Source organism: Peromyscus californicus, unplaced genomic scaffold (genome assembly GCF_007827085.1).
Source record: "Peromyscus californicus insignis strain IS unplaced genomic scaffold, ASM782708v3 Scaffold_13__1_contigs__length_99412109, whole genome shotgun sequence".
Classification (NCBI taxonomy): domain Eukaryota; kingdom Metazoa; phylum Chordata; class Mammalia; order Rodentia; family Cricetidae; genus Peromyscus; species Peromyscus californicus.
In genome coordinates, this window is record NW_026294424.1 from 39,247,181 (window position 1) to 39,266,864 (window position 19,684).

The window sequence follows — 19,684 nt, forward strand, 5'->3', positions numbered from 1 at the left end:
AAAAGAGCCTACCATATGCAAACAATGTGAACTCAGGGGCTCCAGGCTCCCTAACACCACACCCAGCACCACCCTCCACCTCGCATTTCTACCTTCAAGTGACAGAATGGAGCGGACACTCACGTCATGAGGAAGATGCCTCCAGTGTTGGACACGCAGCCTCTTCTGGTTGGGGTGGCACGCTTGTCATAGCCAAACACACCACACAGCAAGCCCAGGAAAAAGAAGGTCACAATGAGGGTCAGCAGGAAGCAGACAATCAAGCCACCCAACCACCTGCAGAAAAAGGTACAGTGTTATTGTACAACGTTCAGTTGTGAGCCTAGCCTTTAACGTCGGGGCCATCTCTCCAGTCCTATTACTCTACGTCAAACAGGCCATGGCTAAATTGACTGAGTGTGGGCTAAGGCTGGAGTAGTCTTTCTCATCTAACATCAGAGGGCAAGCCTGCATGGCAAGAGCCTCCTTCACCCCTGTTTCTTTTTTTTTTAATTTATTTATTTTTTGTTTACTCTTTGTGTCTTTCACATCATGCCTCCTGATTCCACCCATCTTTCTCCTAACCCTAAAATAAAATTTAAGAGAAAACGAGGGGAAAGAAAGAAAAGAAAAAAAAGAGGAAGGGGAAAATCTCATCATGGAAGCTGCAGTGTGACACAGTGAGTCATGCAGCAAACCCCTTTATCCATACATTTTTACATGCAGGCGTTCATCGCAAAGAATCATTGGTCTGGTTGAAAGGCCCCTGGTCTCTGCTACACCATCAACGCTGAGCCCTCACTGGGACTCTTCCTGGACATCCCATTGCTGCCCTGTGTTGTAGGGATTCTGCAGCCCTAGGTCCGCAGGACTCAGCCTCCACCCCATGCTCCAGCAGATCACAGATGGGGTGGATGTTGGGGTAGGCCAACACATAACCCTGGTTCTGGGCATGGGTACTTGCAGAGTCGGTCAGCCCACCAGCTCTCTCCTGCCTTCGCCACGAGGGGGAGCTCTCCAGGATTTCCCTGGCTAATTCACCCCTTGCAGGGATGAGCAAGGCGCTACCACCCCTGCTTCTTAACCCAACAAGGCAATACATGTTCCTCTTGGCTTTGCAGTGCCCTCCTCTCTCAGTGGTGATAGTGAACACCCATAGTATCACATGGGGCTCATAGCAGGCCTAAGCTTCCTCAGGAGCCTGATTAGAATACACCCAAGACATTCAAGTTTTGTCAAGTGTCCTAGCTGTGGCTAGGGTCTGAGGAAATGACAGAGGGAAACTCCTCTCCAGCAAGCTCCTCTCCCTTCCTCAAAACTCTTTTGAGGTTACAAGAATATTCTGGGGGCATCATGTTCCTTACTGAACCATAAATACCCTGTGTGGTAGACACATGAGACATTTGGAATTTTATGAGCATCCTAAATCAAATGTTACAGAATGCAAAGCTTAATTCTGTAATGGTCCTGGGAGACATTTTAGGATAATGGAGCCACAATTATGTCTTCCTGGCATTCCCAGAATGCACACCAACTTTCCCTACAGCTAAGGAGCACTCAAGGATAAGAATGCTTCCCAACATCACAGACACCGAAAAACACAAGTATCCGCTCCTCTGGGGGCCTCCTGACAGAAGCGGCCACCAAAGCTTCTCATTCAATTAAAAACAATTTTGGTAATTACACTAATAGCTACCAGCAGCCATTCAATGGGATGTTTGTTCCAGATATCAGGGAGGCCAAATTAAATAAACCATGGAGCCTGGTTCAGAGAACTTTCAGAGTTAATGAATCAAATTATTAGTTGAAATTTTTTTTCAAAAAACAAAAGCTTTCAGGTCTCCGGGTGGGGGTGTAGGAAGGAAGGAAGAGTAGTTGGAAGGAGAGGCAGACAAATGTACTACACTGTCTCATTTGGGAAACTTGGTCTCTAAGAGACATTCTGTCTTATGTCTGTGCCAGTGTCTGTTGGGGTGTCCTAGCCCCACAATAGAAACGTGGCATGAGCCCCTGGAAGCACAGCCAGATGGTGTGGCCTTCGAGGAGTCATTTCCCTTTTCTGAACCTCAAAGTCCTTGTCTACAAAACAGTCGTGCACAGAACATAACTCAGCAGATGTCGGGAGCAAGTTGGAAGTACCGTGCATAAAGTGGTTAGTGAACACGTTGGACAGCTACCCCTAAGGCTACAGTTTTACTATTCGTCTTGCGCCATTGTGCAAACAGTAAGCCAGTTGAGAGAGGGCCTCTAACCTCTCCCAGGGACAAGTCCTAAGGCTGTGCCCTTTGGAAAAGAAAATACATCTCACACTTTATGGATGCCCAAGTCCTTCCCTCTCCATGCTCTGTCTGGAACGCCCATCAGCACCCTCCAGGGCCAAACACCATGGCCTGCATTATTTAAGCCCTGGGCACAGCAGCTGCCTGCTGATCCTCCCCACCCCCCACTCCCCAGCTCAGTCACCAACCTAGTGGCCTCATAGCCCAGCTAAGAAAACCAGGTCCCTTCAGAAAATGCTAACCTCTCTGTATTTGTTTCACAAACCAATGAGAACATTTTCCAAATACCTTTCTTGATTATTTTTGAGCTTCCAAATCCCAATTCACTTTTGGCTTACTAACTATAGCAAAGATTCAAGAAACGATTTACATCAAAATCCTAAACTGTTGAACATTTGACTCAAGGATTTCCAGTCCCCCAATTTTTGCTTTTGAATATGGAGGGTCTTATGAATATGCATTTTGCTTTTGAATACGGAGTGTCTTATGAATATGCATGCTACCATTACTCAGAAGCCATACTAACCATTTCTGTAATGTTCCACTTTTATTCTGTGTGCTGTCTTAGTGAGCACTTAAGACTGTGTGTGTCCAGATGTGTGTGCTGGGGTATGGATGTGGCACATGCATGAACATGCTTTGGTACCACAGAGGTTGATGTTAGCCATCTTCCTCAGTCACTCCCCATCTTCATTTTTGAGTCAGGGTGTCTTACTGAAGCCAGAACGCATTCATCAATTGGCTAGGCTGGCTGGCAAATTTAGGGCTCCACCAATACCCTCCCTACCCCAGTACTAGGGTTGCAGATGCACACTGCCCCTTTTTTGCTGCCTTTATTTATTTATTTTTTTAACATGGGTGCTGCGGATCTGAACTCAGGTCCTCACACTTGTACCGCATGTGATTTATTACAATGGCATCTTCCCAACCCCCTGTGACTTTCATAAATGAGCATAGCTGGGGACTGTTCACACAGGCCACAGCCTCTTTATCCCATTTGGTTTTATAAGGCTACCCTGGAAATTACGTCATGCTTTTATACCCTTACGAAGCAAGCTTCCTGCCCCTCATTTGCCAGCTCCCAGGAGGCGCTCACCAGTAGGAGTCATATTCTTCCAGTTTGGGCAGCTCCTTGTGGAAGTAACTGTTGCTGTCATTAATGTAATGGGAGGCCTCAACCAGCACCTCCTCAATAGGAATGCTTTGGCTCATATTCTTAATGTTGGAGCTGATGGACTCCAAGGCCTGTTTGACATCTGAAAACAAAGGGAACCCAGTTACTCACTTTCAAACATAGAAGAGAGACCTTGTTTGGGGAACAAAGAAAAGTCACTTGGGTTTCCCCCATGTTCTGTGTAGGTTTCTAACAAAGTAAGATTCTGTAACAAGCACCAATAGAACCAAGACCGTCTACAAGCAACAGCCAAAGGAAGCAGCGGATGTAAGCACTGACAGTGAAATGATACCGAAGTTAAGCCACGCTCCCTCGTCTAATATCTTGCAAAAAAAAGGGTGGGTGGGTGGGTGGGTGGGGATCAGGTAACTAAAATGCAGATGTGCCTACCATGTGCCAAGCACTTCTGTCAATATTAATCTGCTTCCTTACTAATGCAATATCTGCCTTAATTCCCCCTCTACCGTGACCTAGAGGCTCACGTGAGTTAAGCTGCTCACCCATCGCTCTCTTTAGGAAAGTACTGGGGTGTGTTGTGGTTTGTTTTAAGGAAGTCCTATTATATGATTTGGGGAATGGTAAGACTAGAAATCGCACTACATAAGAAATGGCCTTATGAGATAGGCATGGCAGGGGCATGCACACAGTAATTTTAGCACTGGGAAGGCAGAAGCCAACGGATAGCAGCCAATTTGAGGCCAGCCTGGTCCACACAGGGAGACCCTTTGTCAAACAAATAGGGCTGTGGGGGGGAAGTAGGGAGAGGGTAAGGAGAGGAAAGGAGGGAAAGAGAGGAAGAGAAAGGAGAAAAAGGAGTGAAGGGAAGTGGAGAGAGAAAATGGACTAAAAATAAAAAGAAATGCCATTCGTGGGCATAACTCTTGCATTGCTTCTTGACAATGTGACTTCAGTTGATGTCTATTAATCAATGACTTGACTCATCCAATTGGGGACTTATTACAGTAGCCTATCTGTGTCTCCTACATGCCAAGGACAACACAATTCCTGTGATTATTTCCCACTGAGATCTATAACGGCCTTCCAGACACCAGTCTTCTAGAATGTGTTAGTCTGTCCCAACAGACCCTGGATCCCAGCTGCCTGTTCACACTGTGTCGTTACCTGACCAGCATCCCACGGGTCCAGAGGTTAGGTTCTGACCCAGATGTGCTAAGAACAAACACAATAGTTAAAAGTCTACTGATCCAGATGGGCAGAGAAACAGCTAAGCAATGGTAAACAGGACTCGCTCAAAAAACGGACCTCAGGGCTCCGCTGGACTCTGGGCAAGCGGTAGAGGTTTGAAGCTTGGTTCAAAATGTGTCTGTGTATAAAAATGGTGGGAATCTTCTGTAAAGTGTTTTTCACACAGATTTGAAATCTGGAAAGAGAGAGCAGCTGAGCACACAGTGTTGGGAGAACTCTGTGGTGCCTCACTGTCGCACCCAATGGCTCTGTGCAAAAGCTTCTCAAGAACTGTGAGGTTCCATTGGCCACTGATGGAAGTGGTCCGAAGACCCGGCCTGCTTTGACAGCTCCTTAGGAACCTGTCTTGCCCCTCCTCTCACATGAGCAAAGGCACCGCCTTGTTGGCTTTGGTGACTGACAGGTGTCTGAAGCTGCTCTCAATCAAATGTGTTCTTCAAGCTTCCGTGTGCAGGATGCCTTTTTGAGGAAGGCTCCTCCTGCTGCCTCCCCACGGTGGCTACCTTGCATATACTCTGTTGCCAGAGTGTGACCTGTGGGTAAGACTGGCCGAAGGACGGTCAGTGGCCATGCCTAACGCTTCTCCCATCCCCAGCATTTGGAAGAGCCTGGCACAAAGTAGGCACGTAAAAACATATTCAGGCTAGGACTGAAGGCCCAAAGTGTGGGAGCTAAGGTCATAAAGATAAACTAACTAACATCCAGACCGATAGACCGGCACTGGTGTGGCCCTGGGATAATGCCGACTTGTGTTTAAGCAACAACAACAGAAACGCTGGGCTTTGCTCATACATGCAGCACACTTACAACAGAGGACTGCTCGTGTGAGCAGAAGAGGTCCAGAGGGGGGAACAAGAAATCAAACACAGAGGTTAGTCAGCAGGAAGCTATCAGACACCCAGCATGCAGTAAGTAGCCTTCAGATGTTACCCAAGGAAAGCACGCGCTTGCCTTCAGTATCTTTTTATAAAGTTTTATTGATTTTGTTTTATGTGTATAGGTGTTCCGCCTGCGTTATGTTTGCACCACATGTATGTCATGTCCGAAGAAGCCAGAAGAGAGAACCAGAGGCCCTGGAATTAGGAATTGCAAATGGTTGTGGGCTGTCATGTGGGTGCTGAGAATTAAGCCCTGGTCCTCTGCAAGAGCAGCCAGTGCTCTTAACTGCTGAGCCATCTCTCCGGGTTCTAACATATAACACACGGCTTTATTGGTTTGCTTGTTTAATGATTTATTTTTATTTATGTGCATTGGTGTTGTGCCTGTGTATATGTCTACGTGCAGGTGTCAGATTCCCCAGAACTGGAGCTACAGACAGCTGTGAGCTGTCAAGTGGGTCCTGGGAACTGAACATGGGTCCTCTGGAAGAACAACCGGTGCTCTTAGCCACTGAGCCATTGCGCCAACCCCATAACACATTTTTAAAAACCACTTGGCAAATAGGTAAAAGCAGCACTGGGAAGAAGATATTTTTTTTAAATTTAATTAATGTATTTATTTTACATCCTGACCACTGCCACCCCTCCTTCCTCTCCTCCCACTTCCTCCCCCTACCTCCTCCCCTCCACCTCCCCCATCCACCCCTTCTCTATATGTTCAGAAAGGGGCAGGCCTCCCCTAGGCATCAGCAAAGTCTGGTATATCAAGCTGCCATAAGACCAAGCACCTCTCCCTTTATTCAGGCTGGACAAGGCAATCCAACATGAAGAATAGGTTCCCAGGAGCCAGCCAAAGCACCAGGGACAGCCCTGCTCCCACTGCCAGGAGTCCCACAAATAGACCAAGCTGCACACTGTCACATTTATACAGAGGACCTAAGTCAGTCCCATGCAGGCTCCCTGGTTGTTGGTTCAGACTCTGTGGGTTCCCATGAGCCAGGATAGCCATCTCTGGCTCCTACAATCCCTCCTCTCCTCAGCAGAACTCCCAGGCTCATCCCAGTGTTTGGCCTAGCGTCTCTGAATTTGCCTCCATCAGTCACTGGATGAAGGCTCGCTGATGACAACCTGGGTAGTCACCAATTCGATCATAGGGGAGGGCCAGTTCACGCTGTGCATCCATGGCTGCTACAGGTCTTAGCTGGAATCATCCTTGTAGACTCGTGAAACTTTTTAAATAATTTTTTTAAAAAATAAATCTCTTTTTATTTATTATTTTTATTTTATGTGCATTAGTGTTTTGCCGTGGGTGTCCTGACCCTTGGAACTAGAGTTACAGACAGTTGTAGGCTGCCATATGGGTGCTGGGAGTTGAACCCAGGTCCTCTGGAAGAGCAATCAGCGCGGTGCTCTTAACTGCTCAGCCATCTCTCCAGCCCCAGAAAGAAGATCTTTAAAGAGAGGCTATATACATTTACTCAGCTTCAGGCAAATAAGTCCATAAAAAGCTGCTTACATTACACCATTTTGCATACTGACTCCCAAGCAACCTCACCCTAACACAGCGCAGTAGTTTTGAACCATAGGATGCCCTCAACATAGACTTGTATCTCTAAAACTAAGCAGCCTTAGAGTCCTTCTAAGGACCATCACCTCAGGACCAGGGACAGAAAGAAAACACTTCCCCAAAGACAAACTCTTCTGTAGAGTGTTCCTAAAAATAAATAAGGGTCATTTTAAGTTCATTTAGGAAATACAATAATCTGGGGGTGGGGTTTCCCTCCTCAGGAAGATAATTAGAACATGACCTTCCAAACTGCAGTTGTTATAAGGCCTATAAGAGCTCAGCACAGGGAGTCACCACTGCTGTGGGATGTTCTGTATGGCAAATGTGTTGCTGATCAGTCAATAAATAAAACACTGATTGGCCATTGGCTAGGCAGGAAGTGTAGGCGGGACAAGGAGGAGAATAAAGCTGGGAAGTGGAAGGCTGAGTCAGAGAGACACTGCCAGCCGCCATGATGAGAAACAGCATGTGAAGATGCCGGTAAGCCACGAGCCACATGGCAAGGTATAGATTTATAGAAATGGATTAATTTAAGCTGTAAGAACAGTTAGCAAGAAGCCTGCCACGGCCATACAGTTTATAACCAATATAAGTCTCTGTGTTTACTTGGTTGGGTCTGAGCAGCTGTGGGACTGGCAGGTGAGAGAGATTTGCCCTGACTGTGGGCCAGGCAGGAAAACTCTAGCTACACACCACTCAGTGACACCCTTTGCCATAGAGCACAAGCATTAAATACGAGAAGTACGAGGCTTGGTGGCTTTCTTTCCCAATCTACATCACCACTGAATAGAGATAGCATAATCAAAACGTCTAATGCTCCTTCCACAGGGTTTAGCAACAGACTATTTTTTTAAGCTAGAAAAGAACAATGAAATTTACAACAAGCTCTTCCTTTGCATTAACAAAAAGAGAAACAGAATGACCTTCAACTATGATCTCACCTGCGATGACAGCCACAGTTTGGTTCCGTACCTTACCAGGTATTTCATCGATGAACGTATATCCCTAAAAATATTTCAAAGTGAATTGAAGATCAGTTGGTGTATACTCCATTTTATATCAAGTAGAGAAAGAAAATTAAAGTGTAATGTTTATCTTAAGATTGAAATTACCTTAATATAACTATCAAGGGTCTTAAAGCAAATCCCCTTTAGGGAAACATGCTGGGTTTTTGTGTTGGGGACCGAAGTCGGGCCTTGCATGTGCTAGGCAAGTGCTCTGTCACTGAGCTGTATGCCTAGGCTGAGACCATGTTCTTTTAACTCAATAAATCAGGTCATCTTAAAGGCTTTTTACCCCAGAAGAAACACCTTTGGACCACAGCTGAGAGACAAGTAACTTGAAATGTGCAGAATACCCAAAGAAAAATAAAGCCATTGTTTGCATCAAGGAAATAAGAACCACACGTCATTGGGACAATAAAGATGTTGAGCAAAGACATTCAAGGGGGAAGCGTATACAATAAAATTAGTTTAGCAAATTTTTTTTTCAGTAAAAGAGAAAGTGGTATATAAAGGCTAAAAATACTAAGTCATTCCAGGCAGTGATGGCACACGCCTTTAATCCTAGCACTCGGGAAGCAGAGGCAGGAGGATCTCTGTGAGTTCGAGGCCACCCTGGCCTACAAAGAAAGTTCCAGGAAAGACTACACAGAGAAACCTTGCCTTGGAAAAAAACAAAACAAAAAAACTAAGTCAATAGATAAAGGAGAGGGAGAAAGGAGTGAGTGCCAGGCTGAGGGCATAGTGTGTGAAAAAGCATTGAATTAGGAAGGAAATAAAACCAAACCAGTATGCCACCCTGCACCTAAGTCCAAGAAAGCAGAGGTCAAGACTGCCATGGAATTTCGCTCTTTCCTTGTTCTTATGTATGAGACTGCCCTTGATATGAAGTAAGCTACCTTACTTGTTCCAAGAAGCATACCCTTTTGGCAATGCTCTCCAGATCAGTCCTGTAGATGTCATTAACAGTATTGAGTTCTCTATCCACAGACGGGAGCTGAAAATTTATGAAACAAAGAATAAGAGAAGGTAATTATCCCCAAGTTAATGTTCACAAAAAAGAGAGTTATCTTATATCCAGATCCCAGGATGTTGACATCAAAGGACCTACTTCACTTTCTTTTGAAAATAGAATATGGCCTGAGAAATCACCTTCTGTTCAGAGTGGCATCTATGAGCACTGATTTATTTTTATTTTTATTTTTTTTTAAATAGACTTTCTTTGTGTAACAGTTCTGCTGTCCTGGAACTCATTCTGTAGACCAGGCTGGCCTCGAACTCAAAGAACTCTGCCAGCCTCTGCCTCCCAGCTGCTGAGATTAAAGGCGTGCACCACCACCACCTGGCCTATGAGCATTGATTTTTAAAGTTTATGGGTCTGTAAGTTCATGAGGTACAGGTAAAGTATGTGTGGCCACACAATTACTAGTGCTGAACACTGTTGAATGAAGTTATAAACCAACTTGTAAAAATCACTTTTAAAAGTAAAACAGGGGCTTAGGCTACAGTCTAAATAAGGTGAAACACATGTGCCAGGCTCTGGGCTGGATCCTTAACATTAAACCAACTAACCAAACAAACGAACAAATAAATAAACAATACTAAAATTGTATAATGCATCTGGTGGTTGCATTGGTTAGAAGTCTGGAACCAGTTTTCCAAGTCCAGAATTACATATGAATTCCAAGCACGATAGCTTTTGGCATCTGGGATCCACGCCCTGGGGCTCTCAACAGGACACAAAAAGGACCTGACATCACTTCTGAACTAGGCCCTTGGTGAATGTGGAGAACTCAAGTCTCATCATGAGAGGTCACACATATACCTGACTGAAGGCCACTCCACAAAACAAAGAGTATTAAAAAATGCCAGTGTCACAACAGAAAAAGACTGAGAAACAGCCCCAGATTAAAGGGGAAAGAAACACACAACACTATTGGCAATGCAAGATCCTAAGTTGCAAAGAGATAAGACATTTGTAAATGTACTTTCGTTAAAAACTTGACATCTGAAGAGAAAGTGTAGAGTAGATGGAAGTAGTGGTTCTATGTCTTGTTCCTAACTTTGATGTGTATATGATGATTATGCAAAGTTTAGAAACATTTTAAACTATTTAGCTATAAAAGGAACAGGTTGGCAAGTTAACATAGACTCAGTTTTCAAGAAAATAACTTGATACAATTTATAAAAGATATGAAGAAACAGATAAAATAAGTGGGACAAAATGCTGAACTTTGGTGTCCTAGTTAGGTTTAACTGTCAACTTGACATAAGAAGAGCAGAGTCCTCTGAGAAGGAAATTTCAACTGAGGGACTGTCCAGATCAGATTGACCTGGAGCAAGTCTGTGGGGTGTTATCTTGATTAGTAACTGATGTGGGAGGGCCTTAACCCACTGTGGGGGGCACCATTCCCTATGCAGGTAGTCCTGGGCTGTATAAGAAAGCTAATTAAGTCCAAGCCTTTGAGAAAACCAGCAAGTGACATTTCTCCATGGTTTCTGCTTCAAATTCCTGCTTGAGTTCCTGCCCTGATTTCCCTTAAGGGTGGGCAGTGACCTGGAAGTGTAAGCCAAAGAAACCTTTTTCTCCCCTAAGTTGCTTATGGTCAAAGTGTTGTATCACAACAGCACAAATGAAACCAGAACAGTTGGAGACAGTGTCCCAAGGTACGGGAGGAGTGACATGTATTTACAACTTTCCCACATATGCAAAAAGGACATTAAAAAACAACAGTGCCAGGTGCGGTGGTGTATGCCTGTATTCCTGGATGCTGCACTAGGAAGAGGCAGGCAGGAAGGTGAAGTCTGAGGTCTGTCTGGATTACTTAACAAGTTCCAGGCAAATGTGAGACTACTGTGAGGCCCTGTCTCAAAAAGGCAAACAGCAACAATGAAGCATACAATATCACCCTCTCAAAAGATGTATTTCAAAGAGTTAACACAGAATCGACCCCTAAAAGTCCATTTGATGACTCCAAAAGTAATTCAGTAGATATGCAGACAATGATAGTGCATGTGAAGTCTTTAAAAAAAAACCCAACTGACTCATAAAATATGGAAGTGGGAAAAGTATGTTAAAATATTATTTTATATAATGTGAATGGTAAATTTAACTGAATTAATATATTAAGTATTATTAATATAAACATGATTTTTTGCATCTCAAATGAGGGGGTAAATTTTGGAAAATAATGGAATTGTCTATTCCAGCATATATGGTTAATATGCCTAGTTTTCTGGTGTTTTTAATAGCTTACTTTACTTATGTGTATTGTATATCCATATGGAGGTATGTACACATGTGAGTGCAGTGCATGTGGAGGCCAGAAGAGGGCATTGGAGCCCCTGGATCTGGAGTTACAGGCAGCTGTGAGCTACCTGATGAGTGTTAGGAACTGAGCTCAAGTCCTCTGCAAAAGCAGCAGGTGCTCTTACCTGCTGAGCCATCTCCCCACATGCCCACGCACCTAGTTTTAAAAACCATTTAAAGAAGAGCATGTATTTGGCTCCTTTTTTTTTTCTTGGTCTTTTGAGACAGAGTTTCTCTGTGTGGTTTTGGTGCCTGTCCTGGACTGGATCTCACTCTGTAGACCAGGCTGGCCTTGGACTCACAGAGATTCGCCTGGCTCTGTCTCCCAAGTACTGGGGTTAAAGGCGTGTGCCACCACCGCCCGGCCTGCTCTTCTTTTTTGACTGAATTTACCTTGATAAATCATCAAATGACACAGAACTTCTCAAAAGTTCTGCCCCCCCGCCCCCAGATTTCTTTTTATTTCTCTTGCATCCATTTCAGCACAGTGATTAGATGTCCCGAAAAGACTCACAGAGCATTGGAGGTTACTACTTCCAGCCCAAGCCACGGTGCACCAGACAGGTGCAACCAGTCTTAGCCCTACTCGACCTCCTCTCATTCTCCTGGCTGTGGCAAGCTCACACCTGCTCACCTGACTTGAGTTGAGGTTGCTCTCCAGATTGCTTAGCCCTGATTTGATGCTACCACAGATCTTGCTGGCTGGGTCCGAAGCACAGTCGCTGCTGTTGAGTGAATTCTGGATGCTGTTTCTCAAAGTGGTCAGGTTGCTATTGAGCTGTGTGCTTCCATCTTGTATGATCTTCAGGCTGCTGTTCATGTTCTCCAGGGCAACCTTGGTCTGCTTGATGGCTGCAGGAACACAGCCGGAATCAGAGTGGGCCACACGAGTGCCTCAAAAAAACTGGAAATGAGCTCAGACAAAATTAGGGGCTGGGTCACCTGAACTCCAAGAGTCTGGTTCTTGGCTGTGGTCTCACAGGTGGTAGGTACACCAAAGTTCTTAGGAGATGTTAATTAGCTTGACTAAGTGCTACCACTTAGCTTTAAAGATCGACCCACAACCTGGAGGAGGCATCCAGAGCTGGGCTGTACAACTCTCGGTCTCTAATTCTAGTAGAAAAATTCTGAAATCTGCTTCAGTCTTTGCTCTTGACTGTGTTCTAATTATGCCTCCATAACATTTCAACTGTCACAGAGTATTCCTGTCCCCAAAAGGTAGTCATTTCCCTTACCTCTGACAGGAGTCACATATGACTCTCCATAGGCACATACCTGTAGTGCCTATCATTATATCAAAGTCCACCCTAGCCTCAAGGCTCTCTCAGGCCCTACTCAGAAGTACTCATTGAATCCAAAGCCCCTGAACTAGCATCCTGGCCCTTCTTACTTCCTCAACCCTAAAACTCCCTGGCCTGCCCCCCATTCACGGGCTTCCCTTCCCCACAGCTACTCATGCTTCTTAAAACCCACTTGATTTTTCCACATACATCTCCACCCTCCATCCCTGCCCTCTTGATTATTTAGGAGAAAGCCCCACCCATGTCCAGTCTACTTCCTTTTCTCTCTGCTCTGGACTCTTCCAGATTACTCTGGATATTTTCCTTCTCTTACCCACAATAAAAACCTTCCCCCTAAAAATGGAGTGGCCATCCTGGCAGTCTCTTTACTGTGCTCCATAGCATACAGAGACTCCATAAAATTGTTAATCATTAGAAAAGAAAAATGAACATAGGCACCAACAGAGCAGAAGACAAGAGGGTAATGAGAGGCCACACATGTTGGCTTCTGGACCAGTTTTATCTCACTGTCCTGTTCTTTGATTTCAGCTACATTAGTTCACCAACCAATAAAAACAAAGAAAGACAAGTGATAAAATAAGCTGATAGCCCAGGAAACACATATTTATTTAGTCACTGTCTAGAGACATTCTGGGTTAGGGGTACAATTCTGTTATACATATACTTTCTAAAAGATTCAAAGCATGTTATGCCCTTTTTATAGGTACAGGGCTGTAACTCAGAGTCATTTGATAATCCCAGGCTGCATGCATTTGCAGAAAGTGGGAAAGACCTTTCTGATTCTTAAGTTCAGCTCAACTCTTAATTCTTCGTTTCAGCCAATTAACATTTTACCAGCCCAAAGCTCTTCATGTGGACTGACCGGCAGCCCACATGGAATGCTCAGGCAACTGTCATGTTTCTGCTCTCTCCAAAGTCCATGTGTTACTGGCCCCAGACCTTAATACAACTGACACCGTGATGGAAGTACCACCAGGCCTTGGAACCCAGCAGACAGGCTGCCAAAATAAAAACAAAGACCTAATCCAAGAAGAGGAAATCCAAGTCAACGTGAGTGACCCTGTGAAGCCAGGAATCCAGGACGGGCTATTCTTGGTCACTTTTGCCACTATGCTTACCTGTCGCTAAGTCCTTAATCTCATTGAGAACAGGAATTACATTAGGTTTTAATTGGTCTGTTATTCTGCCTCCCAGCAATGAATCGATACCTGAATTCAAAGGAAAGTGCAATGTTGATGAGAGCAAGCCTGCTTCTCCTCATACCCCAGGAGCCTACATCTGGAAAACATCTTCCCTCTTCCTGTCCTCACATCCCATCCTCCACTCCAGACTGTGGGCCCTAATGTGAGGAGATGCCATTGCCTGCTTCAAAATCCGCAAACTCACATTTCCCAGTGGAAAATTATTCTCATGGACCTTTAGGCTTTGTGTGAAGAACACAGCATTTATCATCTTGAGCTGTGTTATGTAATCAGTGTCTCCAACTCATCTACACTGGAGTTTTCTACACTGTGGTACCACTTACATTTGGGACCAGATATTGCTTCTTTTGGAGGGGGGCTGTCCTGTGTACTGTAGGATGAAGAACAGCATCCTTGGCCTTGGACAAGGCCCCTCCCCAATCCTGCCAACCATATATTCCTCCAGATGTCTACTTTGGTGAGAACAACCTAACCAAGCTGCATGTGAACTCTAATGAGACATGGTCCATCAAGAAACGGGGCCAGGTTATGTCTAAAGCCTATTTAACAGGGCCCTTAGCAGGGCCTCACATGCTCTTCTGCATGAAAAATGGCTACAGGAGAGTGAAGGCTTTGTAATAAGCAAAGTAAAATTTCAAAACAGAGGCCCCAAGTCCCTCTGCTTGTGAAACTGAACTTAAATGTTGGGTGGCTTTTTTTTTCAAGATTTATTTATCAATCTATGTAGATGAATATTTTGCCTGCATGTATGTCTGTGCAGCATATGTATGCCTGGTGTCCACAGAGGTAAGCAGAAGGCTTTGGATGTCCTAGAAATGGCATTACGGATGGTTGTGAGCCTCCCTGTGGGTGCTGGGAATTAACCTAGGTCCTCTACAAGAGCACCAAGTTCTACTAAACACTAAGCCATCTCTCTAGCCCCTAAAATTTGGATTTTAAACATCCAATGACAAGCAGCAAACACCCAAGTAGTTCTACAGCTTTCCCCACCTCCCTGCTACCTTCATCTGCCTTCTATTTTGGTCTGTGCTTTATAGAAGGTAGTTAAGACATCTTTTGAGCCATAACAAACAAAAATGCTAACTAACTTTTCAATGCTACTTACCATCCAGGGCTGAGAATGCCTTGTTCTTGGTGGTGGTGTATTGAGCCAATATATAATCAATTTGCTGGAAAAGAAAATTAGATGGCACCTGCCCTTTGAGATGCAAAGTCATAATACAAAGACAGTAGGGATTTAAGACATCAAAAATTAACCCCCTCATAGCACTTTGAAAAAGAAATAGCTAGGAGGTGACATACACACTCGTCTTTTGATCGTCACATCCCCAAGCTTTACTGGCCTGGCACCAACTTACCTATTGTGCTTGCTTATGATAAACTTGCTAGCTGTGGTCATTTCTCATGTGTCACGATTCTGTGGACTGGCTAGGTGGACCACAGTGGAGACTGTAAGCATGAGCCCATGTGGGTCCCCCTCTCTCTTGCCTGTTCTTTGTGATTAGCCTGGGTATCTTCACAAGGGACCCTCGGGATCACCAGCAGCAAGAGACTCATAGACACCTGATGCATGGCTCCTAGAAGCTGAAGTTCCAAACTATCCCAAGATCACGTCCACTGTGTCTTCCTGGTCATAAACCAGTCACAGGGACATCCCAGACTCAAAGGGACAGATGTACCCCCTGATGCAACCATCTGAAGTCTGACACACGAGTCCATGATATTGATTACTCCCCATGAGTTTCTAGAGGAATATTTATCTTCTTATCTATGGTGGCTCAGTGGGCCTGCTTCCTACCCTCTCAGCAAGGCCAGGTAAACATCCTTCTAGAGTTGCCAACTTCCCAGTAAACACGCGGCAGCGTTTAAATGTGCACTTCTTTAGTTCCTAGAGGTAACACATCTTGCTCTCTTTGGGGAAAGTTGTATTCCATCTGTCAACTGCCTACTCAGTTATCTGTATTTTTTCTACTTGCTAGAGGTCCTCACATATGTTCCAATAGGTAAGTTTTTCCAAAGCCATCATCTTTATAAGATGATGAAAGCCATCCTAATTTTCATGAGCCACCGTTATGACTTTTGGCATTGGGGAGTGGAAAGGGCGTTTCCTGTGGAATCTTTAGGATGTTTCATGAAAAACATTAGGAGCTTTTGTTTACAAGGTGCAGAAAAAAGTGATTCCCCCCGCGCTACCCGGTAAAGCCGCGTAGAGCTGGTTTGTATACTGGCCACCTCCCAAATGCTCTATATGGCTTGTGTACTGGCCACCTCCCAAATGCTCCATATGGTTTGTATACTGGCCACCTCCCAAATGCTCTATATGGTCCTTTTTTGAAACTTTCAGCTACATGACACACTTACTGTGCAGAATTTGGAGGAAAGACTCGACCAGAAGGTCACATCTGGTTCAAGGATCCATGGGTTCTGGGGGACTCTTCCTAATGCCAGCACCCAAGAGCATCACACTTAAGTCAGTTCCTGCTCAGATACTTTCCAAATCACATTCTGAACAGGTAACACATCAACACACTCCTAGGAGGCCTTTCCAGTCACTGCCCTTCAGTCACTCTGTTTGCATTCTTCCAAAATGACCTGTGTTTGTATGTGTGTGTGTGTGTGTGTGTGTGTGTGTGTGTGTGTGTGTGTGTGTGCATGTGTGTGTGTGTGAGAGAGAGAGAGACAGACAGACGGCGGGGGGGGGGGGAGAGTGTGTGTGTGAGAGTGTGTGTGTTTGTGTGTATGTGTGTGTGTGTGTGAGAGAGAGAAAGAGAGTTCTTCCAAAGGAGACTGACACAGCTACACACATAACAAACAGGTGTGCATAAAGCTAAAGAACTCCATCATAATAGTAACTATGAAATATAATGGGTTCACTAGACCACCAAAAAGAAAGGATAACAACATCAATAACAAACAAAAAAAGCAAAACCAAACACCACAGCGAGACTCTTAAAGTTATCAGATACTTTTATATGTGCTGTGATTTTGTTACACCTAAATAAAATAAAATAATTGAAGTGAAATAAGACATGTAAATCCTGAAGCTATGGATACTATGCTTTGGAGCTTTTGAGAGCTGCTCTCTGGCTGTGTTTCTTCATCTACAGCCTCGAAGGGCAGCACCCTTCCGTGTGGTTTCACTGGCTTCTTATAAGGTTTGGCTGAACTTCCAAACACGCACAGGGACTCAGAGTGGCAGACACAAGGCACCATGGAATGTGCAGGTTGCAGGGTTTTACCTTTGGGGTTTCGTTCAGGAGTATTTGCAAGTCTCTGTAATTGCTCTCTGCCAGTTTCTGGGTCCTTTTGATTCGGGTCCTTACCTGGTGGTTGGCCACAAAACCATACATGATGCCAAGGCTGCAGGGAAAGGAAGAATAAAAAGTGTTGGCCAAGATTCACTGTCATTGGCGCCACAGCAGAACGGCCACCTCTGCCCCCTCCCTCTGCAGCCTACGCACTAAGACTACCATTAGCACGCCACCCAAACTGGGACACAGAAGAGGACTAAGGTCTCTCTAAAGACAGACCCCGGTGTAAGATGAAGTACTGTATTATGACTCTCACAAATGAACAGCGTCCACACAAATGCTGGCAGGAAAGTCGCAAAGGTTGCAGGCTGTCAGGAGGATGTGTGTACACCTGTGTGTGTGCCCTCTTGTGCCCACACAAACACCTCCATGCACTTGAGCTACCCCCAGAGAAGAGGGAAACAGAGAGATGGAAAGAGGGACTCGGGCTTTCAGGTGGCTTTTCATTTGATTGTTAGTTTCTGTATTGTTCAGATCGAAAAGAAATAAGGTATTTCAGCATCACTGCAGGAAGCCTACGTCCATTTCCTGTCGCTGTGATAAAATATGCCCACGGTGACTTCCTTCCCACACCATACTAGATTGTGCCCAGGTGACAATTTTGAAACTAATCATGGCACACACAGGACAGCACATCCACTGTTCGTTTATGTGAAGTACGAAACCAAACCAAATAATGGTGCTAAAAAAGGCCACGGTTATTGTGATGAAGGATGAGTGCTCTTTTCATGGCTAGATTTTCATCATGAAAGTTCTTGATTTTGTCCTTAGGAAAAGGATACTTTTCTCTATGTAAAATACATATCATAAGAAACTCCAAAATCCCCACAAAGTCATCTTGCATGAAGTACTACGTTATATGAAATTAAAACCTTCCTTCTTACTCATCTCAAAAGACTGAATTTAACCATATTAAAAGCTCTTATGCTTAATTTTTTTGCTTCTATCAATCTCTTGATTTAAATTATACTAATTGAGTCATTTGCTGAGGCAGAGCCTCTGAACATTAAAATTTTAAATTTTAGGAGTAAATTCCACGCTTGGTGGTGTAGCACTGTAACTCTGGCACTTGAAGGAACAAGGTGTTTTGACCTCAGAGTTCCAGGCTAATCTGAACTGCACAGGGACCTTCTCTCAAAATTAAAACAAAACAAACCCCCTAAACCGCAGGGGAGTGAAAACCCAAAATACTTTTAGATAAGACCACTAGAGGGCAGCAAGGAATTAATAAATAGCCCAAAAGGTTTTCCACAGAGATCCAAAGGTCCAAAATTGTTATTTTTGTAACTAAAAAGCCTAGATGTGAATAGGTTTTAAGAACAGTTTTGCAAGCAACAGGTAAACCTTGGAAAAACAAGATGCAGTTGCCTATCAGGTTATCAAGCAATTTCTACAATTTTGTGCTCACGTACACAGATTACATTGAAAAATCACATGTCACCAAAAAATCTGAGTCCCTGGGCAGGTATTCACCCTGCAAGAGTATTGTTGCATGGGGCTGGAGAGATGGCTCAGCAGTTAAGGACACTTATTGCTCTTCTAGAGGACCCAAGTTCATGTCCTAGCATCCATACTGGGCTGCTCACAGCAAACAGCAATTTGAGCTCCAGGGCATCAAAGGGCTTTCAAGTTCACCTACACTTGTCTGCACACACACACACACACACACACACACACACACACACACACACACACTCATACAATCACACATATTTGCACACAGACACACATGGACACAAAATAAAAAATTCTTTTAAACAAATAAAAAGTACTTTTGCATCGGGGTGCTTTAGTTCATTCGTGGCTTCTCTTTCTTAGAACATGTTTTCCTACGGCAGTGGTGTACAGGTCGTTTAGGGCTCCCAAAGTGACCTTAACATGCCTAGGTGGTTCATGACTCTGAACAGTATCTTCTTCTGCCTCGCCAGCTGCAGGGGAATGAGAAGGTGAGGAGGAACACGTGACTTGGCCCTGGTTCCCCCAACACCAGCTCTGAGAAGATGGTTTTCCTCTCTGAGCCTCAGCAGCCATTACCAAGGTCAGTTTGGATCTGATGCTATAAACCAGCTGGAATTCAGCCTAGACTGTATAAGCGCTGCCAAGATGCAAAGGAGAGGGGCTAGGGAAAGTCCACAAATTCTCTGGACTTGTTCATCTTTAAGCTTGAGTTCTTTCTCAGGGCAGTCTCAGAAAATGAAGACAGACTGTTCTGTACCATTTGGACTGCATAATGACCCACTACTATCTATCCCAAACTTACACTGTGCCTCAGTAAGAATCATTACTGACCAGCACGACACCCTCATTAGGCCAAATGACTGGATGATTTTAGAGTTATGTACAGAAGCAAGACACAAGACACACATGCACACACACACACACACACACACACACACACACACACACACACACACACACGAAAGTGCCAGGGTCTTTATTTAACTAAACATCTATGCTGGGACAAGTCAGGATCACC

General features: G+C 44.5%; 1 protein-coding gene across 9 annotated transcripts in view; it reads right to left on the bottom strand.

Moving 5' to 3' along the window:
- Prom1 (prominin 1) overlaps positions 1-19,684 on the bottom strand; it is a 108,068-nt gene that overhangs the window by 30,712 nt on the left and 57,672 nt on the right. For all 9 annotated transcript variants that reach the window (XM_052734860.1, XM_052734863.1, XM_052734858.1 and 6 more), the window contains 8 exons: positions 17,137-17,257; positions 15,003-15,066; positions 13,814-13,903; positions 12,029-12,246; positions 9,007-9,081; positions 8,025-8,088; positions 3,355-3,514; positions 124-276 (listed from right to left, as the gene is read on the bottom strand). In XM_052734860.1, the coding sequence (XP_052590820.1) occupies positions 124-276; positions 3,355-3,514; positions 8,025-8,088; positions 9,007-9,081; positions 12,029-12,246; positions 13,814-13,903; positions 15,003-15,066; positions 17,137-17,257 (945 nt within the window). The remainder of the gene's footprint in view (positions 1-123; positions 277-3,354; positions 3,515-8,024; positions 8,089-9,006; positions 9,082-12,028; positions 12,247-13,813; positions 13,904-15,002; positions 15,067-17,136; positions 17,258-19,684) is intronic.